Source organism: Erythrolamprus reginae, chromosome 1 (genome assembly GCF_031021105.1).
Source record: "Erythrolamprus reginae isolate rEryReg1 chromosome 1, rEryReg1.hap1, whole genome shotgun sequence".
Lineage (NCBI taxonomy): Eukaryota > Metazoa > Chordata > Lepidosauria > Squamata > Dipsadidae > Erythrolamprus > Erythrolamprus reginae.
In genome coordinates this window covers 357,278,765-357,305,722 of record NC_091950.1, presented here as the reverse complement: position 1 = coordinate 357,305,722, position 26,958 = coordinate 357,278,765, and the positions used below count along the sequence as shown (strand labels likewise).

Below are 26,958 nucleotides of genomic sequence, written 5' to 3'. Positions count from 1 at the left end.
GAAAGATATTAACAGGGGTGATCAGAGCAGCACAAAAGGAACTACTCTGACTATATCCTAAGATTTTTATTAATATTGCTTCTTCATTGCTTATTTGACCCCTATGACAATCATTAAGTGTTGTGCCACTTGTTTCTTGACAAATGTATATTTTATTTTATGTACGTGCAGAGCATATGCACCAAGACAAATGCCTTGTGTGTCCATTCACGCTTGGCCAAGGAAATTCTATTCTATTCTATTCTAATTGTTTAAATATGGTGGCCACTCGGTCCCAGTTTCTTAGGGTTTTCACGGGGGTGGGGGGACTCCTAACAGGTTTGCCCCCTCCCCCCCCCCGGCTCCTAGTGCGGGAGCACAGGCCCTTGGGGCGGCTTTTGCCAAGGCCTGGTGTGTTGGGGGCGGGGGGTTTGCCCCCGCCAACCCAGGCCAGAGGGCCTCCGCCCCTTTTGCCGGCTTCCCCGTCGGGGCCGGGGAGTTTGGACAAGGGGGCCACCACAGGGTGGGACCCGTTTGCTGCATTGCAGGGGCTTGAGGCAGAGGGACTTGTTTCCCCCCTTTTTGTATGTATAGCTTTGCGTGCAGGAAGGCAGGGCTCCCATGCCGCTGCAATGTACCCCTGCCCCTGAAAGGGGACGGTTGGGATGGGACGGGGTCCAGGATACAGGCCCCACCTGCGGGGGGGGGGGGAACTGGGCCCAGCCCATTTAATTATAACAACAACTACAACAACGCTGGGGTTGGTTGAGGGACGACCACCCCCGCTCGAGAGCGGTCGCTCTCTTGCTAGGTTTCTCTAAGGGATTCGGGATCCCTTACATGGGGGGTTCGAGCAGGCCTTTGGGTTCCACAACCTCCGGTTGGTTGTGGGACATAACGGCATTGTTCGGTCCGGGATAGCATAAGAGGTGGCCATGGGGAGGGGCCCTCGGCCCTTCCCGGAGCCGCCTTTCCCGAATCTTGGGGTCTCCCCATTCGGGGGGGTCCCTTGACAGGTGGGTGCTGAATCTAGGTTGATTCACCACTTGTTTTTTCTTAACAGGGAGTCAGTGAGGGATTTCTTTCCTGACGCCCTTTGTTCGGCCGGCTTCGCATCCTTGCGGCGGTCGCGGCCATGGTAATGCAGCGGGGGGATGGAGCCCTTATGGATAAATGCGACATTGAGTCAGCATCCCGGCTCTTCCCTATGCACCCGGGCGGCTTCGCGCTGTTGGGCTTCCATTTCAGGGGTGTTTTAAGTGATTGGGGGTTTTACCCACGGGTGGCTCCCTCTCATGCTCTCTTTTGGGAGCTCGAGCACCTTCTTGGAGTGGGCGCTCAGGAGGCGCAGCGGCGCGGGCTCGGCGTTCACTACCTTGTGGGTTTCTTGGTGGCGGGGACTGCGCGTGCAGAGCATTGCTTTGCTCCAATGTGGTCTCAAAGCCCTTTGTGCTCTGTTGGGGGTGCCTTTAGCCTCTACGGGGACCGAGGGCCCCGCCACCGGGATTACCTTCCTCGGTATTGAATTGGACTCAGAGGTGCAATCTTTTGTTTGCCCCTGGTCAAGTCGGCTCAAATCAGGGATCACCTTGGTACGGTTCTGGGGCTGTGGGAAGGTCACTCTTCGGCAGCTCCGGGACCTAGCTGGGATACTTCATTTTGCCCGCCGGGTCGTGGTGCCGGGCAGGGTTTTTCTAAGGGTTATGTACTGCGATGAAGGGGCTCTGTTTGCCCCATTATCGTACCCGCTTAGGTGCAGGGGTCAGGGCTGACCTCTGCGTGTGGCGGAGTTCTTACAACGTTTCAATGGGTTGTCTTTGGAAGCAAGAGCTTCTTTTGGAAGCTGATTTGCAGTTGTGTTCTAGTACGGCATGTACTCGCGCTTTGGGTTGTGTTGGGTGACCAGTGGGCTGGTCTGCGTGGCCTCCTGAATGGGGGCCTCTTCTTTGGTTCAGGGATTTCCCCTTTTGGTAGCTCTCCCCCTTGATAGTGGCTCTAGAGCTTTGGGGTGAGCGGTTTGGGGGGCAGGACTGTGCATTTTGGTGTGACAGCTTAGTGGTTGTTCGTGTTGTGAACGCCCTGTCCTCCAAAAGGGACAGGGTCATGCGGCTTGTCCGCCGATTTTTTTTTTGGGGCACAGGTCCTTGTCCCTGACCACACTGTTTTTAGCTAGGCATGTCCCCGGGTTAGATAACGGGGTTGTGAACTGTTGGGATGGCAGGCAGTATATGGGTTACCCCTATAGCTGGCCTGCCCCAGTTGTGTACCTGGCAATATTGGTGTCCAGCTTAGGCAGCGTGGCCTTTCGGTTGGGACTATTAGGTCCAGGTTGGCCTGCTTCGCCTTGTTCAGGCGGGGGCGGGGTTATGGGTTTTATGGCGTCTTCCGCAGTGTGACGGTGCGGGAAAGTTGGGCCGGGGCCGCATTGCGGGCCGCCGGGTCAATTTGGTGCCTTCCATCTCCTTACTTCAGTAGGTGGGTGCTAGTATGTAGGGTTTGGCCAGGCCAAGTATGGATCCCGCCATTCGGGAACGCTCGTTCTCGGGGGCGCTGCCACCAGTGCGGTAACGGCCTCTCGATACGGAGGATTCGGGAAGTCGCCCGCCGGCGGTCAACGGCCTGTTTTAGGGTACGAATGGCCGTTGAGGGTCTGGGTAAGATCTTAGGCCAGGTTCCTCCTTTGGCCCCTTCTATTCAACCCCGCCAGGACGCGACCGACGGTGTTGCTTGGGGTTAGAGCGCTCCGGACCACTCAGCAACAAGTTGCCATCGGGTGGGGACCCTGCCGTCGTGGCGGCTGGGTCCTGGCTGTCTGGCTGGGGAGACGGGGTGTGCGGTGGGACGGGCGTTTCCACCGCTATTGCTGGGAGGGCGGCATCCCATTGCTGCGCCCAGGTGGTCCTGGGAGGACGGCATCCCATTGCTACGCCCAGGAGGTGCTGGGAGGGTGACATCACGTTGCTGCGCCCAGTTGGTCCTGGGAGGGCGGCATCCCATTGCTGCGCCCAGGTGGTGTCGGGGGGGCGGCATCCCATTGCTGCGCCCAGTGGGGCTGGGAGGGCGGCATCCCATTGCTGCGCCCAGTCGGTGGCCAGGGGCGGCATCCTATCGTTGCGCTCAGAGTGGTGCTGGGAGGGCGGCATCCCATTGCTGCGCCCAGTTGGTGCTGGGAGGGCGGCATCCCATTGCTGCGCCCAGTTGGGACTGGGAGGGCGGCTTCCCATTGCTGCGCCCAGTCGGTGCCGGGGGTCGGCATCCCATTGCTGCGCCTGGATGTGTGCTGGGAGGGCGGCATTCCATTGCTGCGCCCAGTTGGTGCTGGGAGGGCGGCATCTCATTGCTGCGCCCAGTTAGGGCCGGGGGCGGCATCCCATTGCTGTGCCTGGATGTGTGCTGGGAGGGCGGCATCCCATTGCTGCGCCCAGTCGGTGCTGGGAGGGCGGCATCCCATTGCTGCGCCCAGATGGTACTGGGAGGGCTGCATCCCATTGCGGCGCCCAGGTGGTGGGCCTTGCACTGTGGTGGCAAGGACCGGTGTGGGCCTGGGGGTCGTTTTCGATCTGCCAGGTTCGCGAAGCCTGCGGTGGCTTCGCACGTGCGGCCCTCCACGCAGGTGGTGCGGTCGAGATCCTCTTGGGGATCGCTTGGTGGGACGCCATTTTCCCTTAGGGCCCTTCACCGGGTTAGACGGGGAGTTAAGGCCCGGGTACGGTAGTCAGAAAGTTAGGCGGGGTGGTTGTGGCCCATCCCCGCATCACCATAGATCAGCTGTGGCTTTACCTGGCTGCCGGTCTTCCTCTGGCAGAACGGAGGAACACCATTTTCCCTATTGGACCTGCAGTGTCTCTGCGTGAGCTGGCGCAGATGGAGGGGGGAGTCGGGGGGCCAAGATAGAGATCTGACCCCCGCTCCGTGGCAGGTTAGGGGCGGAAATCTGGGTGGTTTCAGCAACTGCGCGTTCTCCCTTGGGCATCTTTGGGGATGATTGACAGGTTCTCTCCAAGCCCATGGTGGGTGCTACCTGCGTGCTTGGGGGGAACCTGTCTTTGGGTCCCGCTATTGAAGTCCCAGGGTAGGGGTGAGCCGGCGGGACCCCCCTCATGCGAGTGTATGGCAGGGTCTCAGGTGAGGGAGAGGTCCCTCACCTGGACCAGCATCGATTACGCCCATAGTTGCCCAGGAATGTTGACCTTTTACGTCATTTCCGCCCCGGAAGTGTTTCTTTGACCCTGCAGGTCCACTGTTTCCGGGTCATAGTTGAATATGTTGATTTATGCAAATTTATGCTAATTCATGCTAATTTAATTAATAAATTATGCAAATTTATTATAATAAAATGACCCAAGTTTTAAATCCAGCTCTGGTGTCCGAGTCGTTACTCCGTCTCTTCTGCAATATCGCCGGCTGACTTACCGGCCTCACGGCGCTTTTGCGGAAGGGCCGGGCAGACTCGGACCCTTCCTATGGCGGCCGCCATCTTGGTTTCGGCCGAAATCTCGCGAGGCGAGATTTCGGCCGGGATTGCTTAGCCCACGTGGCTGGGCATGACGTTGGGTCCGGGCGGGGCCTGCTGGCCCTATTTAAGGGCAGCAGGCCTGGAAGCAGGCCTTTTCGCCCCGGACCCAACCTGAGAGCAGACACCCACCCGCCCTTCCCTATTTTGCAGTGTGCATAGTGGGTCGCCTTCGGGGGCCGAATGGGAATTTTTTGCAGCCTCGCCCATTAGGCCGGGCTGTTTTTTCGCCCATTCCACACTGGGGAGATGGATGTGCGGTTAGGGGGTGCTTGCATTTAATTAGGTTAATTGGCTTACCTCTGGTCATTTGGGTAGGCAGGTTAGGGGCGGAAATCTGGGTGGTTTCAGCAACTGCGCGTTCTCCCTTGGGCATCTTTGGGGATGATTGACAGGTTCTCTCCAAGCCCATGGTGGGTGCTACCTGCGTGCTTGGGGGGAACCTGTCTTTGGGTCCCGCTATTGAAGTCCCAGGGTAGGGGTGAGCCGGCGGGACCCCCCTCATGCGAGTGTATGGCAGGGTCTCAGGTGAGGGAGAGGTCCCTCACCTGGACCAGCATCGATTACGCCCATAGTTGCCCAGGAATGTTGACCTTTTACGTCATTTCCGCCCCGGAAGTGTTTCTTTGACCCTGCAGGTCCACTGTTTCCGGGTCATAGTTGAATATGTTGATTTATGCAAATTTATGCTAATTCATGCTAATTTAATTAATAAATTATGCAAATTTATTATAATAAAATGACCCAAGTTTTAAATCCAGCTCTGGTGTCCGAGTCGTTACTCCGTCTCTTCTGCAATATTAAAAATACATTTACCTTCGCATATTCTCTGAATTTGATTTGATTTTAATTAAAGATTAAAACCAGATTTTTCCTATATTTTCGCAGAGTAATTTAAGTGATTTGGTTTCTTCCAAGGATGCTAGTGCCACTGAGTTATTTAACAAGGATCCTGTTAACAACGTTCAGTTTTTCCAAGTAAGCAAGAGCAAAAACCAGTTGTGTTTCTCATTTGTTGTATTGCCTCTCTTCTCAGTTTTAGCAAATGTACTTGCCTGGACATTAGACGACCTTGAACTAGCCCTTATTCTGATATTTTGCTCTTTGTTTTTTTCTTTAAATTAATTAATTACAGGAGATGTCTGTCTTAATAGGACCTCTTCCTTCCAGGTAGAAGGAATTGTCCTGTATTTGAAATTCTAAATGCTGTTTCTCCAATTGCTTCATTGCTGCTAGTAAAATTTTAACTTTATGAATGAGGCAATATTTGCAGAGTATTGATGCAGAGTTTAATCAGCAGTGAAAGTCTACCTATATTGGCTTTTCTTATAGGAAGTGCCTAAAGACCAATCTATTGACAATACAGTGGGACGACCCCTGATGCATTTGTCAGCTGCCAAGCAGGCGAGCGGAGAGGCAGTCTACTGTGATGACATTCCTCCCTACACAAATGAACTCTACCTAACACTGGTTACCAGCAGCAAAGCCCATGCTAAAATTGTGTAAGTCCTGTTTCCATGACATACACCATACACCATTACCAGGCTACAATTATTATGATGTGGTCTTTTGTGGCTCTTATGTTATAAAGACCCTTATGTACTGTAATTTGTTTGTGCCTCTGGAATTTTGGGCAATTCTTACAGTGGACAGCATGTTTGCAAGGTTCAAATGATCAAGGTACATAGATTTCCACAAAATCTGTAGTAAACTGTAGTTGTGTGTATACACAGTTGAGCTTTAGAATGTTGATTACCTTTTCTTGGAGAGCTTTTGAGAACTGAGTATATTATATGCTATTTTTATTAAATCTGCACTTCTACTCTATTAGTTTTTCTCATCATTCCTATCATCCTTTTCCTCCCACTTAGGACTGTATAACTGTAACTTGTTGCTTGTATCCTAAGATTTTTATTAATATTGATTGTTTCTTCATTGCTTATTTGACCCCTATGACAATCATTAAGTGTTGTAAAACATGATTCTTGACAAATGTATCTTTTCCTTTTATGTACGCTGAGAGCATATGCACCAGGACAAATTCCTTGTATGTCCAATCACACTTGGCCAATAAAATTCTATTCTATTCTATTCTATTCTATTCTATTCTTCTATTCTATTCTATTCTATTTAATTTCTAGATTCCCAATCTAGGCAAATCTCTTGGTTCCTCTTCTTTGAATCTCTTCTTCTTTCAACAAAGGATATTGCCCAGAAGCAAACACAATGCTCAAAAGAAGAGCTGTTCAATGCAGATGTTCATTTTAGAAATCAATGCAGTCAAAAATTGTATTTACAAACATATACCTAAATCGCATGGGAATAATCCTACTGTGCTACTCTTTCCTTTCAGTTCCATTGATACCACAGAGGCTCAGAATGTACCTGGCTTTAAGCGTTTTGTCTCTGCTCAGGATGTTCCAGGAAGTAACATTTCTGGGATTTGTAATGATGAAACCATCTTTGCAAAAGACATTGTACGTAACTATTGCTTTTCATCTACAAATTGTTCTCTTACTCTCAAAGATACTGAAATGGAGCAATCAAGTAACTTGCATTACAACTCAATTATCACTCCTCCTTGGTTCAATCCCAGATGTGTTCTATACATTTTATACTCTTCAGTTTAGCTTGACTTGGTGAATTATGGGTTAGGGTGACAACTGGCAGATGTACCACCATCTCCTAACAACACTCTATCTGTATGTGGTCTGATACACACTCAAATGTGTATGCCAGGTGGAGTGACATACTAAATTATGAGATGTCCCCCCCTGGCCCCTCATACATATTAACCCTTTAAAATGCCCTTTTAAGAAGTTGGTATATATGAGGGGGCATCTCATAGATTTGGCAACAAATGCAGCTTAATGTGTAAAGAGAGGAATACCTTATATAAATACTAATTGAACATTGTTCTTCCTGATTTCACTGGGATCAAATATAATCACATGCAATTGTCCCTTCTCTATAATTTCTCATTCGGTTTTATGGGAAAGAATTTGCTTTTTAAAAAATATTTCAGAACAGAAGAATGTGATATTCTTGCTCTGATTAAGTTGCAAAGTGGCAAGGTATGTGTGGGTATATCCAGTGTTTCACTGTATAGTTTCCCCTTTCCCAGTATTCTAATGTCCTTGACTTCCCACAGTTCAGTGAAATTCCAAGGAAAAATATTGTATGGGAACTTTAAGTCCTAGAGAAATCACCACTTCTAAAGGGAAGGTTTTCCCTGAAAAAGTGGATGAAGGTGTCTATGGAGATTCTCAGTCATTCAGATCATGGTTGTCTAGGACCCTCAATGACTCTCTAAAAGAATGCAAATGACCAGCTGTCTGCAAGGAGTATAAATCCTTCCATTCCCCACCATCCAATCAGAGCTGAAGAAGCTGCTTAGATGAGGAGCAAAACTTCTTCAAAGAAAAAACAGACACTCCAGTTGCCTTCTGAAAAACCACCTTTTGGAAGTTTTCTTTCTCTAGGGAAAATTGGAGAAATTGCCCATTCAATTATTCTTCTCCCGAATTTAATTGACACTTTTGAAAATCCATTTGTGTCCAGACAACAGTGTGTCTACATTCAGAATATTTCTCCTCTTTATGTAAAATTGGGTTTAAAAAAATCAATATATCCAAATTAAAGTATTGCTGACAGCAAGTCAGCTCAAATTTCCAAAGTTGCTGAACAAGCTAAAGTCTTTTCTCCCATCTTATAGGTGACATGTGTTGGACACATTATTGGTGCAATATTGGCAGATACACAAGAACATTCCCGAAGAGCTGCTAAAGCAGTGAAGATCACATATGAAGAGCTTACACCAATTGTCACTATCCAGGTAAGACAGTGCAACAAAGTGAAATAAACCTTGATTTCAGAGTCTGACTGAGTAAATGTAGTTCTTTATTTTTTAAGAGAGATGGATTTGAGAGTAATTTCTCTGGTTTCTGTTACTGTGGTTCTTAGATGGATATATGAAGATAGTCTGTAGTTGTTTCTACACCTATTTATTATGATCATTGTTTTTATGAATCAGGGCAATGGGCAACAAACTTGCATGTAAAATCCCTTTTTCTTTTGCAAATTAATCCCAACTAAGAAATGGTCATGCAGACACTTACTTGTTGTGAGCCACCCCGAGTCTTCGGAGAGGGGCGGCATACAAATCTAATTAATTATTATTTATTATTATTTATTATTTAGTGTTATAGTGTAAATGTTTGAAGTTTGTAATTAGGGCTGAGCAAATATTTTTCCATTTAGAGTTGTATTCATTTAGGGGTAATTATAAAGAGTCATGGTGATGCAGTGGTTAGAGTGCTGTATTGTTGGCTTACTCTGATGACTGCCAGGGGTTCAGTCCTCCAAAAGTTGTAAATGCTCCAACACTATAAGTTTTAAGAAGATATTAGATAACCATTTGTCTGGAGTGGTGTAGGATTTCCTGCCTAACCAGGGGTTGTTAGTAGAAGATGTCCAAGGTCCCTTCCAACTCTGCTATTCTATTCTATACATACTTGGCCAATAAAGTATTCTATTCTATTCTATTCTATTCTGGGTGAATGTGCCACACCTGTACATGTAAATATGTTTGTATTTAATTGATTCTCCTATAATTTCCACAGGAAGCCATTGAGAAAGAATCTTTCTTTAAGACTGATAGGAAGATTGAAAAAGGAAATATCCAGAAAGGATTTGAAGAGGCTGATCATATTGTGGAAGGTAAGCTTCCTCATTTCAATTTTGTTCTTTTTGATTTGTATAATAAAGATTTCTTTTAAAGCATTGACTGGATGAATAACATATTTGCATTGATCTTGAGGTTCGAAATAGACAAAACTTTGAAGCTCCTCTTGTTTTGTCATTGGTTTTTTCCAGCTTCTCCACACCGTTTGTCCATTTTGGAGTAAAATGGAAAGTTTATTTGGTACAGATCAAGTGCTCAGAGGCTAAGAACGCACAAGAATCCTTTTTTAAAACTAACAACATGATTGAGTGTGGTGGAATCTGGGTAGGGTGAAATCTTGGGTGAAATCAACTATATATCTGTATCTAAAGTTACTAATGGGATACAGGGAGTAAGACAAGAGAGAAAAATGTTCTTGTCCTTTGTTAAGAGGAGCAAACAGGAGGCAAAACTGCCATTTGATAAGGTGCATAAAGATTGTTAAATCTTGACTGACATAGGAGAGGCCCAGGCTTTCTTTCCGAGTGATTGGAGTCCAAGAACTCAAGCAGTGAAGATCACTAGTTGGATTCCATGATTTTAAATCAGAGTCATTGTTGTATACATTCTCACATCAACCTGGAAATCACTATTTTTGAATGTATTTGATTTGGAAATCCTTTCTTTCCATCCTGCCTAGGGGAGATGTATGTTGGTGGTCAGGAACATTTTTATCTGGAGACTCACTGCACAATTGCTGTGCCAAAAGGAGAAGATGGAGAAATGGAACTCTTTGTATCCACCCAAAACTTAGCGAAGACACAGGTCAGCCAGTCTCTTAATAGCTTTGATCTTGATAGCTTTTGGAGAAGGCAATCAAGTTTTGCCGCTAAGAATAACATGATGTATTATTGTTATTATGATTTGAATAGGGATGTTCATTAAGGGCTGAGGAGAAATTTTGCTCTATATAAGGAAGGAAATAGTTACATTCTCCCTTCATGTCCATGGTAGTCTGGTTTATGATAAGCTTTTCTTCCCCTGCCTACTTAGTCCTGTTTTATTCTTCAATTTTAACAATCTGTTATTTCTGTCCAGTTTGTGTACAAATAGTTTATGTCATAATGCTATGTATGATTTTTTTTATTTTTTTTATTTATTCATTTGTCCAATACACAATACACATGGAAGAGAATAGACATGAAGTAATATATATAAAGATAATATGTAAAAATAGAGGAGAGGATATAAGAAAGGAAGAAAATATATATAATACATGTGATAAAGGAAAGACAATTGGACAGGGGACGAAAGGCACACTAGTGCACTTATGTACGCCCCTTACTGGCCTCTTAGGAACCTGGAGAGGTCAATCGTGGAGAGTCTAAGGGAGAAATGTTGGGGGTTAGGGATTGACACTATTGAGTCCGGTAATGAGTTCCACACTTCGACAACTCGATTGTTTACAGTCAAGTTTGGAGCGGTTAATATTAAGTTTGAATCTCTTGTGTTGTTGTGGTTGAAGCTGAAGTAGTCATTGACCGGTAGGACATTGCAGCATATGATCTTGTGGGCAATACTTAAATCGGGTTTTAGGCGCCATAGTTCTAAGCTTTCATGATGTTGAAGAGGTGCTTTGCTTTACTGAAACTTTAAGAGAAGGCATACTTCCATCATTGGAATGAAGTAAGAATGATGATTTCCACATCAAAAAACCCAATGTGGTTTTTGTACATTTGTAGAAATCACATTCTTCAAAATATGACAAAGCATATTAGCTCAGCTGTACAGAAGGCAAAGCACATTGTCAAGGACATGCAGGTCATCTTTGGCATCTGAGAACCAAGAAACTCAGTGTGAGCTTCTGGTATTCTCTGATGTTCTTCATTTACTCAGCTATAGAACTTTCATAAATTGCTAAACCTATATATGACATTATATGGTAAATTAGTAAATTACTGTAACAAGAAGTCAAATTTGTCTTTGCTTGAAAGGGAAATGATTCTGACATATTTCCAAAATAGATTATGCAGAAAAAAGATTTTAAACACAAACAAAAATCTTGAATAGTCCTTCACATTTCTGTTTTATCAATGAAGATTGACTGCTGCCACTGGATACTTTATAGTCGGAATTGTATTTGTATATGTATTTGCATATATCTGCATCTATGCATATAAAATACGGTACTTTCTCATGCGCAAACTATCTTCTAAGATCTGCATGCAGGAATTCGCACTCTCCCATAAAGAAACTGAAAATCTGACCTCAGAAAACATAAATTTATGCATGCTTGTTGATAATAAATCTCATTGAGTTCAATGATTTTCTCTGCTTCTGAATATATATAGGCTACTTCTATGCTGGCAATGGAGTTATTTAGCTTATTCTCTCTCTCTTTCTCCTTACAGAAAGAACTATTTCTTTCTGTAAAGAGTCCCATTGAGATTGGGAGGCATAGAAGTCAAACAAACAAACAAACAAACAAACAAACAAACAAACAAACAAAATTTCAACATGCTTGAATTATTTTAAATTTTAAATTATTTTAAATCATTATTTTAGGAATTTGTTGCTAACGCTTTAGGAGTTCCCTCTAATCGAATTCTGGTTCGCGTGAAGAGAATGGGAGGAGGATTTGGAGGGAAAGAATCCAGAAGCATTATCTTGTCGACAGTTGTTGCAGTAGCTGCTGCTACGTAAGTTCTAATGAATGGTCCTTCCATATGATTACTTCAGGTAGTAATGTGAAGTTAAAGCTTCTGTTTCACATGGAAAATCAATAAAATAGATATGTTTGTGGCCCAGAACCACTACATGTCCATTTCCATTGCTCTCCTCTGTTTGTCATATAGAAATGCAAAATTCTACTAAAATTCAGATTTTATTGTCATTGCAGGAAAATCACAAATTGTGAAATGGCTGCCAGTTTTATCATCATGCTGGAGAGACTTACTTTCATTGCCAATTTATAGATTTATATTATATTATACTGTTCGGTGCCTTTTTAGAATTAGATTTATAAATCTAAAAGAAAATCCTTTTCCATACCAAAAGGTATGGAAAAGGTATGCCCAGGTTTGCCCAAGTTGGCCTGGTGCACCAGTTGCGGCCCTATTTGGACAAGGAGTCATTGCTCACAGTCGCTCATGCCCTCATCACCTCGAGGTTCGATTACTGCAATGCTCTCTACATGGGGCTACCTTTGAAAAGTGTTCGGAAACTTCAGACCGTGCAGAACGCGGCCGCGAGAGGCATCGTGGGGCTTCCCAGATTCGCCCACATTTCTACAACACTCCGTGGCCTGCATTGGCTGCTGATCAGTTTCCGGTCACAATTCAAAGTGTTGGTTATGACCTTTAAAGCCCTACATGGCATTGGACCAGAATACCTCTGGAACCGCCTGCTACCGCATGAATCCCAGCGACCGATAAGGTCCCACAGAGTTGGTCTTCTCCGGGTCCTATCGACTAAACAATGTCGTTTGGTGGGCTCCAGGGGAAGAGCCTTCTCTGTGGCGGCCCCGGCCCTCTGGAATCAACTCCCCCCAGAGATTAGAACTTCCCCCACCCTCCTTGTCTTTCGTAAATTGCTCAAGACCCACCTATACCGCCAGGCATGGGGGAGTTGAGACACCTTTCCCCCAGGCTCTTTATATTTTATGTTTGGTATGTATGTGTTGTTTGGTTTTAAAATATGATAGGGTTTTATATGCTTCTTTTTTAATATTAGATTTGTTTTGCTATAATATTGTTTTTTATTATTGTTGTGAGCCGCCCCGAGTCTTCAGAGAGGGACGGCATACAAATCTAATAAATTATTATTATTATTATTATTATTATTATTATTATTATTATTATTATTATTATTACGTCCTTTTCAATACCAGCTCTGGCAAAAACTTTATTCCCCGCCCCACATCTGGTCTTTTCAATTATACTATATGATGATTTCACATGTCTTTAGAACTCTCCCTCTTTCTCTGGGTTTTTTTTTTTTAAAAAAACCTTAACTTGCTTTTAGAAAATATGGGTGGGACATGTAATAGCTTTGGGGAGATTTATGTGTGTTCTATGGCTGAGGCAGAGGTGGGTTCCTGTTGGTTTGGACCAGTTCTAAAGAACTGGTAGAAGGAATTCCCACCCACTCGCTGAACTGGCAGTGATGGCTGGCTGGCCACATCCTCAAACTGGCTCTTTGGGTGGCACCTGTTGTGAATTTTCCCTGTCAGCCTTTGGAAATGTCAGATTCAGAAGATGAAGATGATGTAGGAGCTGACTAAGGAGACGTGGAGGAGGCTAGTGATGTTGAAAATGAAATAGAACAGCCATCCGATGAAAGTATGCATAGTAATACTTCTTCAGATAATGGGGTGTAGAAGAGAGTCCTTGGTTAAGTGCAAAATTCAAGAGGTCAGAAAAAAGAAAAGATGAACTTGGGGGGGGGGGAGGAGGTTTTAATATGCTATTCAGAATGTGTAAATTAATTAATTACATCACATCTGGAATTGACCGGAAGAGATGAATGCTTTTTTACAAAGTGCTATAAACAAGATGGATGCTTTGCGGTTTTCTCTGGAGAAATGAGTCTGTATATTGCATGATAAAACTATGTTTAAGTAGTGTGAACCAGGCCCAGAGATAAGAAGATGTTTGAAGTTGACAGCCTGTTCATTTAGAAAGAATTGTGACTTTGTAGTTTTTGTCTGTGAAATTGGAATGCATTTTGCATGCTGGAGCCGGATATGATGAATTCCAATGTGGAAGAAAAAATAAATAAGGAAATGTTATTTTGAAAATTACAAGCCTGTAAAGCTCGTAATCTTGGAGCAGCCAGCCAGATCACAGTCAGACAAGAACGGTACCCATCTTGTTTTTTGCTTCTGCACACATGGGTTTCTGACCCTTGTGGCATGGATGGGAGCAAACCAGCAGTGAAGTAAGTTAGAACCCATCCCTTGGCTGAAGGAATGTCAAACGAGAAAAATTTTATTCACAAATGAAACCACTTAGAAAAAAGATCCTCCCGTGTTATTTTCTTATATAAATTGTTACTGTGACACCTTTGCAGTAGGTTTACTCTCAGCCTAATTCTACAGGACTGGTGTCCCAGTACGATGCATGCTTGATCGAGATGAAGATATGTTGATTTCTGGTGGAAGGCACCCATTTTGGGCAAAGTATAAGGTAAATAAAAATTAATATGACTTTAAAAATGATTGTACTTATGATGAATGAAACTGTTCAGTCCACATTCTGGAGCAAGTAATATAAGAAGAACAAATATACAGGGTGTCCCAAAAAATGTATGCACATTTTAAATAATGATAAGCTTGGTGTTTATTATAATTTTATTATTTCAGAAATGTAAAAATATTTACAAGTATCATTTTATGGTTTTTTATTGTTTTATTGTTTTTATTTATTTTTGAAGGTTGTTCAGGATGTCATTATTGTGTTCAGGGATTGAATATGCAAAATAAACACAAACAGTTTAATTATTGGCTATTTACAATTATTTAAAATTAGTTAAAATCCAGTGAAAAAAACCAATAAAATGATGCTTGTAAATAGTTTTACATTTTTGAAATAATAAAATTATAATAAATACAAAATTTACAATTATTAAAATGTGTATATATTTTTTGGGACACCCTGTATATCTCATTCTAAATATATTTATTTATTTTATTGATTGATTCCCACCTTTTCATTTTTATAGAAAAATTCATACCTAGAATGCTCCTCCCACTTTTCCTACACAATAACTCCTTGAAGTGGATTGGGCTGAGATAGAGTGATTGGCCCAAAGTCATATAGCTGGCTCTCACACCTAAGGCAAGATTAGAACTCGTGGAATTCTACGTTTGCCCTACATGGCATCGGACCAGAATATCTTTGGGACAGCCTTCTGCTGCATGAATCCCAGCGACTGATTAGATCCCACAGAGTTGGCCTTCTCTGGGTCCTGTCAACTAAACAATGCTGTCTGGCAGGACCCAGGGGAAGAGCCTTTTCTGTGGCGGCCCTGGCCCTTTGGAATCAACTCCCCCCAGAGATTAGGACTGCCCCCACCCTCTTTTTCTTTCGAAAGCTCCTGAAAACCCACCTATGTCGCTAGGCATGGGGAAACTGATACACCCCTTACCTACTATGTTTTTTTTTATGTATGGTTTGTTAGGTTGTGTGATTGTATTTATAATAAGGGTTTAAAATTGTTTTTTAGCATTAGATTTGTACATTGTGTATTGTTGTTGTGAGCCGCTCCGAGTCCTCGGAGAGGGGCAACATACAAATCTAATAAATTATAATAATAATAATAATAATAATAATAATAATAATAATAATTATTATTATTATTATCTCTAACCTTGTGCCTTAATTATTAGACGGCTAGCTAAAAAAGGGTTCTTTTTTGTGTAAAAATAGTCCTCTAATAGTAGCTTCCATGAAAACCTCTCTTTCAAAACCAAATGGCTAAGTTAAATGAATATCAGAATATCTGTAACTGGAATAATTGAATTCTACAAAATGGTTATTTTCTACTTTTCCCAGGTTGGCTTTAAGAAAAATGGAAAGATTACCAGCCTAGATGTGTCATACTACAGCAATGGAGGGAATTCTATAGATCTTTCTCATGGGGTAAGTGGAAATCCCTGTCTACTCTGATTCATTTGAATCAACCAAGGGTTGTAGGAATAAAAAAGGTTTTTGAATTTGATAGAATTTTAATTTTTTTTAGAATAGGGAAATAGCAAGGATAACTTAGATTAGAACAGCAACAATGATAACTATATAATGCAAACAAGGGTAAAATGATACTAATGGGAAAGTCAGATGTTGAGAAGACTTAATCCCTAAATTGGGTCTGATGCAACATATCAAGAAAAACTGAATATTATTCAGGTGTATTAGGCTTCCAATAATCAGTGATATCAGGAATCCAAATAGATTTTGAGAATCTATGGGCTAGACTGCTTGTGATGCAAACCTCAAAAAAAGCTTGAGATTCAAAAGAGTGCTTGAGATTAATAAAGGCTCACCAATAATGTTATGATGCAGTAAGAAGTTTGACTTAACTTTGAGGCTCTTCTTTGCATGCATAATATCATACATTTTCCACCATTTTATGTATAGTATTATTTATTTATTGGATTTATATGCCTCCCCTCTCTGAGAACTAGTATGCAGAAAATATTCAGTTTGTAACTATTGGTGCAGGACTAACTGCAAGCAAAACGAACAAACAAACCCATCCCTCCCGTAATTTATTTCGTTGTTTAAATTGATTCCCCAAGGTTATGGATAGGGCTGTGCTTCACTTGGACAATTCCTACAACATCCCAAATATCAGAGGTATCGGTGTAGTCTGTAAAACAAATCTGTCCTCCAACACAGCCTTCCGTGGATTTGGTGGTCCCCAGGGAATGATGGTTGCTGAATGCTGGATAAGTGACATAGCCTTGAAGTGTGGGCTGCCAGCAGAAGAGGTATGTGCTCACTGAGATATAATTTTGCAGGAAGCAAGTTATAATACTCTCTCCTAATCACTTGTACTTATCAGAACTTTCACAGATTATTATTATTATTATTATTATTATTATTATTATTATTATTTATTAGATTTGTATGCCAACCTCTCCAAAGACTCACAACAAGAAACCGTACAAATCCAATACATTAAAACAATTTAAAACCCTTAATATAAAAAACAATCATACATCTCATACAGACCATACATAAAGCGGAAATGGCCCAGGGGAATCAATTTCCCCATGCCTGGGTTTTGAGGAGTTTGCAAAAGGCAAGGAGGGTGGGGGCAATCCTAATCTCGGGGGGAGTTGATTCCAGAGGGTCGGGGCCGCCACAGAGAAGGCTCTTCCCCTGGGTCCTGCCAGACAACATTGTTTTGTTGCCGGGACCCGGAGAAGGCCAACTCTGTGGGATCTAACCGGTTGCTGGGATTCGTGTGGCAGAAGGCGGTCCCGGAGATCTTCTGGTCCGATGCCATGAAGGGCTTTATAGGTCATAACCTATATGAAAGCATATAGATGAAAGCATAATTTCTTTCTTGGAGTTGGTACATCCTTTTGGCCTAAAGAAAAAGGAGCAAATTGGATATTATTATTATTATTATTATTATTATTATTATTATTATTATTATTATTATTTATTGGATTTGTATGCCGCCCCTCTCCGGAGACTCTGGATATCCTTTCCTCCTTGTCTGTATCACCAGCATTCCTTTTTGGAAACTGCCAGTGTGGTGAACACTCCTATCCTTGATGCTCCTCTTTTTGAATTCCAAACTCCCCCGCTCCCAAACTGAGACTAGATCTCAGGCATTCTGTAGACACCATCTCCTTCTCTTGTGCCTGTTATAACTTGATTAGCATTATTTTCACCTGCCTTTTAATGCATACATTCTTCATGTAGTTCCACTGAACCCAACTTCATCAATGGTGCTGATAATTGGATTGTTTCATTAGCTGGATGTAAAAATCTTAGGGCAATTGTGTCCCATTCCTGTATTATGAATATTGATGGGGTGATGAGCGTGGTTTGCTCAGGCCATGGATTAATTTCGGATTAGAGTTCAATATGTTGCTAAAGCTCTGCTTGTTTGTTTAAAACAGTGATTTTCAACCTTTTTTGAGCTGCAGCACATTATTTTACATTTACGAAACTCTGGGGCACATTGAGCGGGGGGGGGGGGGGGGGGGCTAAAAAAAGTTTGGGAAAAAAAATCTCTCTCTCTCTTCCTCCCTTTCACTCTATTTCACTCTTTCTCTCCCTTCCTTCCTCTTTCTTTCTCTCTCTCCATCCCTCTTTCTTTCTCTTCCTTCCTCTTTTTTGCTCTTTCTCTCTCCCTCCCTCCCTCTATGTCTTTCTCTCTCTCTCCTTCCCTCCCTCTTTCTCTCTCTCTTGCTTTCTTTCTCTCTCTTTCTCTCTCTCTTAATTTCTTTCTCTTTTTCTCTTTCTCTCTCGCTCGCTCTATCTCTCTTCTGCTTTCTCTCTCTCTTTCTTTCTTTCTCTTTCTTTTTCTCTCTCTCTCTTTCTTTCTTTCTCTCTCTGAGCTTCGCGGCACACCTGACCATGTCTCACGGCACACTAGTGTGCCACGGCACACTGGTTGAAAAACACTGGTTTAAAAGATCCCAGTTATTTCAGAACTGAAGTCTGCCCGTTTCTCTTTTGTTCTGAAAAGGTACGAAAAATCAATCTGTATAATGAAGGGGATATAACTCATTTCGATCAAAAGCTTGTGGGCTTCACCTTGAAAAGATGTTGGGAAGAGTGCCTTGCAAAATCGAAGTATCATTCCAGAAGAACAAACATTGAGATGTTCAACCAGTGAGTATCTTATTGTTTTACAGACAGTTTCTGATTTTATTGAAAGTTGGAATTATCTCATTGGAATTATGGATTATTTTCATTCTGAAGGTTGCCATTTGGCAACATTATACCCAGTTGTCTGAAATAAGTTCTCTGCTAATTGAAATGAATGGATTTGGCAGCAAAATGTATGAACTTCTGTGAAAGTTGAAATTCCAATCCTGTATGTTTTATATTACTGCATTGTTCCTGAAACAATGCTATAATGCACTGTAAGGCTAATTAACAAGGCAATTTGGGATATTTCCATATATTATGCATATATGCATATAACTAGATAAGCACAAATATCCATTTCAGGGTATGCTAAGGTATTTTCCCCAGTTTTTATTTGCACACACAAACACACACACACACACACATGAGACAGAAAAATCTGACATTCAAAAATGATAAAAATACATGTGGAATTAAATGTATACTCTGGAGGACAGAAGGAAAAGGAGGGACATGATCGAAACATTTAAATATGTTAAAGGGTTAAATAAAGTTTAGGAGGGAAGTGTTTTTAATAGGAAAGTGAACACAAGAACAAGGGGGCACAATCTGAGGTTAGTTGGGGGAAAGATCAGAAGCGACGTGAGAAAATATTATTTTACCAAAAGAGTAGTAGATGCTTGGAACAAACTTTCAGCAGACGTGGTTGGTAAATCCACAGTAACTGAATTTAAACATGCCTGAGATAAATATATATTTATCCTAAGATAAAATACAGGAAATAATATAAAGGTAGAATAGATGGACCAAGAGGTCTTTTTCTGCCGTCAATATTCTATGTTTCTATGTGTCTATATTTCTATGTGGAGGAGTACAATATACTGCATTATCGTATTGCATTGGATTGAGCCATTCATAAAAAAAAATCTTGGTATATCATACAACAAGGACCGCTTTAATTAACTGCTATAAAGAGACTGGAGTTGCTGTTAATTCGTAGAGAAAACAGCTTCTTCAATCATTTTTATTGTTTGAAGGATAAAGCTGGATTCATATGGATTCTTATGACCAGTAGCTGGAGACTGAAGAAGAAGGATGCAGAAGTCTAGCAAACTGGCACTAAAAAAGCAATGTACAACTACCGTAGAAAATTTCTTGTGTAACTACTACTAGATCTCCTTGAATTTTGTCTTGTATTTGGGACTAAATACAGTACTAATTATTCTCTCCCTCCAGCAGCTGGCTTTTATGAGTTTGATCATTAGTAAATCACACCTACTATGGGCTTAAAGTAAAATATCATAGATCAAATGAGATATGCTGCATTGGTTTACTAGTCCAGTTCCTGATGAAACACTGACAAAACTTTCAAAATTTCAAAGATAAAAATAAAAATAAAACAAGATCAAATACAAAGGGAAAAAAAGGGAGAAAAACACCCTGTGGTATAAATGCGGTATACATGTATACATTTAGATTTGTATACTATCAGGTTAAACTTTAGATGAATCCCTTTGAACATTATATTCAGTACTACAAGGCTCCCATTAGTAATCATGTTTTTTATTTATAAAATGTACTGACTGGATGTTAGATTTGTTTTGCACACAACCTTGGAAAATAATGCCTTGCTTAGGAAGAATGCATTTGGGATGGCATGCCAATTTGATAAGCTTCTGTTTTCCTAGGCAGAATCGCTGGAAGAAGAGGGGCATAGCTATTATTCCTACCAAGTTTGGAATCAGCTTCACAGTGCCTTTTCTGAATCAGGTTGGTAAGCATCCTATTTTTTTTTTAATCAGACAGCCTATGGACCACTGGTGGCCTTCTTTACAGAAAAATAGAATTTCCATGCTTCATGTGTTTGCAAACTTTGGAAATAGGTTTTTTAAAAAATAGAGATTGTACCAAACTTATACATCTATACAGTATTAGGATTTGTACTATCTGAACTTCAAAATGACTGGATGTCAGCTGAGGGCAGCAACTATCTTTATGATCTCGTTTTCCAAAGTGCTGGACCAAAACGTTTAGTTTTTTGGTTGAAGCAAAAGATACTGCTACCTGTCCCAGATGGCACTACGTCAGCACTAATATAAGGATAGCATCCTCCATCATACCTGACAGCAGCAGACTAGAGGCATGATATTCCCACTTCTGCCTGCCAATATCTTGCTGCTGTTCCCTGCCCAAACTTCTGCTGCTATATCTACTAGCTAAGGGGACTGGCTCCTTTTGATTTCTCGTAATTCATAAACTAACAGCATGTTGATTTGTGTAAAAAATATTTTCTTTAGCTTCAGTTGAATATGGTACATCTACTTACAAACACCTCTACTTAAGAACTTTTCTAGATAAGAAATGGGTGTTCAAGATTTTTCTGCCTCTTCTCAAGAACCGTTTTCCACTTACAAACCCAAGCCTTCAAAACTCTAACTGAAAAAAGCAGGAAGAAGTCTTCGTGGGGCCTCTCTAGGAATCTCCTAGGAGGAAACAGGGCTGGAAAATTAGGGGAAAAGCTTCTGTGGGGCCTCTGTAGGAATCTCCTGGGAGGAAACAGGGCCGGAAAAGGAGGGGAGAAGCCTCTGTGGGGTCTCTCTAGGAATCTCCTGGGAGGTAACAGGGCCAGAAAAGGCAGGGAGAAGCCTCTGTGGGGCTCTCTAGGAATCTCCTGGGAGGAAACAGGGCCTCCACCCTCCCTGTGGTTTCCCCAATCGCACACATTATTTGCTTTTACATTGATTCCTATGGGAAAATTCGCTTCTTCTTACAAACCTTTCTACTTAAGAACCTGGTCACGGAACGAATTAAGTTCGTAAGTAGAAGTACCATTGTATATTTATATAGTCCCCTCTTGCTATACATTGTGATCCGAGTTCAACAATGAGGTGCCTGGTTATTCACGAGTACAACGAGGAAGCCTTCACCTATAGATTAAATTTCAGATAGGTTTCAGTTCTGATGCGCTAAGTAAAATATACCTTTTGTATCTATGCTTCCTCTATGTATGTTTATAGTCTGGATGAAGCTAGAGTTGAATATTGGGTGTGCTACATAAAATTAAATTTCATGGAGCTTCTAATATTAGTAATTTGGTATCAGATTGATTCCATGAAAAGCATATGAAAGACAGAAGGCTGTAGTTAAAAATGTGTCCTAGAGACAATGGCATTTCAAATAGATCTTAACAGTCCATTTCTCTAATTCTGGTGATAGGCTGGTGCCTTGGTACATGTTTACACGGATGGTTCAGTGTTGCTCACACACGGTGGGACTGAGATGGGTCAAGGTCTGCACACCAAGATGATTCAGGTAAATTAGGAATATGTATATAAAAGCCCTGTGCTTTTTAAAATACATACCTCATTTGTTCAGCCACATCTATTTATAATAACAACTTCTGAAATCCTGCAAACATCTTGACATGTGAATATTAAAATCTTGACATCCGCCCCCACTTTTATTTCCTTTGCGGTGTTATAGCTTATATTTGATATCTGATGGGAGCCAAAATGGCTTGGTTGGTTTTTTTAAGAAAAGGAAGAAACTTGTTATACAGTTTTGTTTCTTTGAGTTGTGGCCAGTCTAACATTTAACCATGAATCCAACGTTCTCTTTGTAGGTTGCCAGCAAGACTCTGGGAATCCCTACCTCTACAATCCATATAAGTGAGACAAGCACTAACACGGTGCCAAATACATCACCAACAGCTGCTTCTGTCAGTGCTGATCTCAACGGGATGGCTGTTTTTGTAAGGAATATTATTTATACACAATTTTGTAACTATCACTTTGTAGCAAGCCATAATTCCAAATGAACAGAATAGAACAGAATTCTGTATTGGCCAAGTGTGATTGGACACACAAGGAATTTGTCTTGGTGTATATGCTCTCAGTGAATATTAAAGAAAATATAGATTTGTCAAGAATCATTACATATAACACTTAATGATTGTCATAGGAGTCAAATAAGCAATGAAGAAACAATCAATGAAAGGTTTACAAAAGGTATTATTAATACAAGTTTAATGTAAATGAAAATTGCTAAATAGGTGATGGAATGTCATTAACTATATGTTGGTGAGAAAATCCTTTGTTGTAGACCCTGGAATTGTACTGCTGATCAAAATAGCAATATTTGGAATGATAATATCTGGGTCGTTAAGCTTCAACTGGTGTTTAATTTGAGATAAACAAAAATACAATAATAGATGACTCTTACATAACTCTGTGGTATCTTTCCACAACTTGTTATCCTCCAGATGTATTGGATCAAATTCTACTTTTTAGCTTCCATGGGCAAAGTCTGCAATTCTGAGGTCGTATCTGTGATGTACAGTCCCACAAAAGTTAGAAAAGTTGACCTATATAATAATTGCTGTTAGGACATATCAGTCTGGCTTTGGAGTTCAAAACACAATTTATTTAGTTTTCACTGTAAAAGTGGGCATCCTGATTTTGTTTTAAGTATATGTGCAATTGCTGCTTTAAAATTGCCTGATATGGCTATTTTAAATATAAAATGGATCATTACATTATTATTCTTTTCAGGTCAGTTTCAAACAAATAAAACATAGACATAATTGCAATCTGCAGGCACAATAGGGATTATGTTTGTAACAATTTTTTCTTTGATTCGGATAATTTTTTAGAATGCTTGCCAGACCATCTTAGAACGATTGGAGCCATTCAGATGTGCTAAACCCAAAGGATCATGGAAAGACTGGGTATGTTTTTATTTAGTACAAGTTGAAGTTTAAATAATATACCATATTTTTTGGAGTATAAGAAACACTGAAGTATAAGACACACCTTTGATTTGGGGGAGGAAAACAAGGAAAAAAATTCTGCCTTCCAGCAATTTGCCTCCCAGCAAACAGTACAGATGATATACACTGTTTGTTGTTTATCCCTGTGCACAGGGCCACCATCAGGAATTTGGGGGCCCCATACAGCCTAAGTGTCTGGGGCCCCACGCCATTTTAAAACTATTTTAAGTCGCCAAGCCACTCCATCCCCCGGGGATCATTTCCCGCTTCACACCAAGCGAGGCGGTCCCATAGGCCAGTGTTTCCCAACCTTGGCAACTTGAAGATATCTGGACTTCAACTCCCAGAATTCCCCAGCCAGCAAACGCTGGCTGGGGAATTCTGTGAGTTGAAGTCCAGATATCTTCAAGTTGTCAAAGTTGGGAAGCACTGCCATAGGCTATTTCAGGAACTTGGTTAAGCCGATTGTGTGGACTCGTCCAGGAGAAAGAAAGAAGCGGGAGCGACGAGGGAAAGAAAGATCCTCCTGGCATCGGTCAGGCGGAGCGAGGCTTATTTATGGCTCCTTGGCACTTCTCCCTTCTTGGAAGAGGCCTTGTTGACAAAACCATGTGCTTTCTAGCGAGGGGAGAGGGGAGGGGGATCCCACACCTGGCAGCCACCGGCGAGGAGCTGGAAAGGACGAGGGGAGAGAAAAAGCAGGGTACCAGCAGTCAGGCGGGTGTCTTGAGGGGGCACTCCCATCTGGAAGGAAGGGAAGAAAGGCGAGGGCGAGCTATGAAGGGAGGAAGGAGGAAGGAAGGAAGGAAGGAATGGTAAAAGGGGCAATCAAGAGAGGAATGGCTGAATGGATGGACAGAGGGTGGGAAGGAAGGAAGGAAAGAGGGAAGGGACAGGAACAGAGGAAGGGTGCAAAGAAAGCAAGGAAAGGTGTGAAAGGGGAGAGTAAGAAGTGAAAGAAGGGAGTGAGGGAGGAAAGAAGGGAGGAAGGAGAAGGAAAGCAAGAAATGGAGGGAGGGAAAGAAAGAAAGAAAGAAAGAGTGAAGGGACAGGAACAGAGGAAGGAAGGAAGGAAACTTATGAAATGGGAGAGTAAGAGAGGAAGGACTGAAGGAAGGGAGGGAGGGAAGAAGGTAGGAAGGAGAAAGAAAAGAAGAAATAGAGGAAGGGAAGGTAAAAGAGAGAAAGAAAAAGAGCAAGAAAGAAAGAGAATGAAAGAGAAATAAAAAGAGAGAGGGGGAATGAAAGAAATGGAAGGAAGGAGAGAAAGAAAGAGGAAGAAACAAAGCAAGAGAAAGAAAAAAAGAATGAAAGAGCAAGAGAGAAAGAAAGAAAAAGAAATGAAAGAAAGAAAGCAAGAAATAAAGAAGGAGAGAAAGAGAAAAGAAAGAAAGAGAATGAAAGAGAAATAAAAAGAGAGGGGGAATGAAAGAAATGGAAAGAGGGAAGGAAGGAGAGAAAGCAAGAGAAAGAAAGAAAGCAAGAGAAAGAAAAAAGAATGAAAGAGCAAGAGAGAAAGAGAGAAAGAAAGAAAAAGAAACGAAAGAAAAAAAGAAGGAAAGAAAGAACGAAAGAAAGAAAGAAAGAGAAAAGAAAGAAAGAGAATGAAAGAGAAATAAAAATAGAGAGGGGGAATGAAGGAAATGGAAGAAGGGAAGGAAGGAGAGAAAGCAAGAGAAAGAAAAAAGAATGAAAGAGCAAGAGAGAAAGAGAGAAAGAAAGAAAAAGAAATAAAGAAATAAAGAAAGAGAATGAAAGAGAAATAAAAAGAGAGAGGGGGAATGAAAGAAATGGAAGGAGGGAAGGAAGGAGAGAAAGATAGAGAAAGAAAGAAAGCAAGAGAAAGTAAAAAAGAATGAAAGAGCAAGAAAGAGAGAAAGAGAGAGAGAAAGAAAAAGAAACGAAAGAAAGAAGGAAAGAAAGAAAGAAGGAAAGAAAGAAAGAAGGAAAGAAAGAAGGAAAGAGAAAAGAAAGAAAGAGAATGAAAGAGAAATAAAAATAGAGAAGGGGAATGAAAGAAATGGAAGGAGGGAAGGAAGGAGAGAAAAAAAGAGAAAGAAAGAAAGCAAGAGAAAGAAAAAAAAATGAAAGAGCAAGAGAGAAAGAGAGAAAGAAAGGAAGAAAGAAAGAAAGAAAGAAAGAAAGAAAGAAAGAAAGAAAGAAAGAAAGAAAGGCAACTCCAAAGAAAGGCTCACTGAGCATGAAAAGAGAGCCCGGGATCTCCACTTGCCTCCCCCTCGCACCTCGCCCTTCCCACCCGGCTGCCCACACGCGCTTACCTGCTCCCAGCGCCAGCAGCAGGAATTCGAGCGAGTAAGCCCAAAAGAAGCCATTGGCTCTGGGCGGCAGGCGGTGTTCACGCCCCCCCCAAGCCCCCGGCCCAGCACCTCAAGAGAGCGAAAGGTGCGGCTCTCTTGCCCTCGAGTCGCAATCCTCGGGGGGGACACAAGGCCGGCGTAGAAGCCGGCCAGGCTCAGCCCTCTCCCGGCTTCCCCAATTCTGCTTCCCCAGCAGCGCGGCTTGGCTTCCGGAGGGCCAAGCTCCTTCCGCGGCTGCCATCGGGGCTCCCTGCCTGTCTGCCGGCCACCCTGCCTTCTTTCCTTGTGGGGGTGGGAAGAAGGTGCGGGCCGCGGTCAGAGAAGCTCCGCAGAGGCAGAGTTCGTCGCAATTGGGGTTGGAGAGTTTTTGGCGGGCGCCGCCCCCCCATTATTCAATTTGGCCGGGCCCCTGACGCCACTCCCAGTAGTACCGGTCTATCGGTGGCCCTGCCTGTGCATATGTACCTGACCCATAGAAATAGCAAAGAATTGGAGAAACGTACATTATGGCAGGATATTAATCCCAGAAGGTTTTCTTAAATGTAATCACGCTAACTTTTCCCAATTATTAAAAATAGATCTACTCCAAAGATCACTAAGTCAAGGTTTAACTCAGCTGCCTTATCTTAATACTAAACAGCACACTGTTACATTTCAGATTATACTTGTACAGATCCTGTTAAAGTTGATGTGGCTTTCTGGAAGTATAGCTATTCTCTGTTATTTAAAAGAAGATGCAATTTATTTATTTATTTATTTATTAGATTTGTTTGCCGCCCCTCTCCGTAGACTCTTCAGGCCCACTGGGCCTCTTCAGATCAAGCATTTATTGTAAAAAGCTTCTTCATTTTGTTGTCTAGAAAAATAGTAAAGCAGTCTTTAAAAAATATGTCTAATAATTTGGACATTCTACAGATATTTATAGTTATTGACTTACCTCCTTGCACCCAGTTCAGCAGACAATAAAATATGCCTCTCTCCCAGCAATTTGCCTCCTTTCAGCTATTCTTCCTTGGCTTAACAGGCTCTGTTCTGTTTGCTGCAAGGAGGTAAATTGTTGGAAGGCAGAGGCCAAAGGGTGGGGGTAACTGGGTGGGGCTACATTAGGTGTATAAGATGCACCCAAGTTTACACACTCTTTTTGGAGGTAAAAAGGTGCGTCATATACTCAAAAAAATATGGTAAATGTTCTATCTGCTACTATATACTATTCATTCTGAGCAGCTTTCTCTTAATTGCTACATATAGCATTGTATTGTTGTCACATCTTGTCTTGATTTTGTATTAATGTTGGCAGCCTTCCCCATTCTGGGGCTTCTTCTAGGTAAGTGGAGTTTTATGGGAGGCAATTACTACAATTTTCTAGTTCTAATGCTGACAACTCA

The 26,958-nt window shown here is 42.1% G+C and overlaps 1 protein-coding gene across 1 annotated transcript in view; it reads left to right on the top strand.

Annotated features, from left to right (window-relative positions):
• Nucleotides 1–26,958, top strand: part of XDH (xanthine dehydrogenase) — a 74,346-nt gene that overhangs the window by 36,424 nt on the left and 10,964 nt on the right. Inside the window, exons 17-31 of the mRNA XM_070734311.1 lie at nucleotides 5,381–5,470; nucleotides 5,825–5,994; nucleotides 6,846–6,969; nucleotides 8,208–8,327; nucleotides 9,115–9,211; nucleotides 9,856–9,980; nucleotides 11,721–11,854; nucleotides 14,254–14,341; nucleotides 15,710–15,796; nucleotides 16,453–16,644; nucleotides 18,363–18,508; nucleotides 20,176–20,257; nucleotides 21,704–21,799; nucleotides 22,110–22,238; nucleotides 23,139–23,213. Of these exons, the coding sequence (XP_070590412.1) occupies nucleotides 5,381–5,470; nucleotides 5,825–5,994; nucleotides 6,846–6,969; nucleotides 8,208–8,327; nucleotides 9,115–9,211; nucleotides 9,856–9,980; nucleotides 11,721–11,854; nucleotides 14,254–14,341; nucleotides 15,710–15,796; nucleotides 16,453–16,644; nucleotides 18,363–18,508; nucleotides 20,176–20,257; nucleotides 21,704–21,799; nucleotides 22,110–22,238; nucleotides 23,139–23,213 (1,755 nt within the window). The remainder of the gene's footprint in view (nucleotides 1–5,380; nucleotides 5,471–5,824; nucleotides 5,995–6,845; nucleotides 6,970–8,207; nucleotides 8,328–9,114; nucleotides 9,212–9,855; nucleotides 9,981–11,720; nucleotides 11,855–14,253; nucleotides 14,342–15,709; nucleotides 15,797–16,452; nucleotides 16,645–18,362; nucleotides 18,509–20,175; nucleotides 20,258–21,703; nucleotides 21,800–22,109; nucleotides 22,239–23,138; nucleotides 23,214–26,958) is intronic.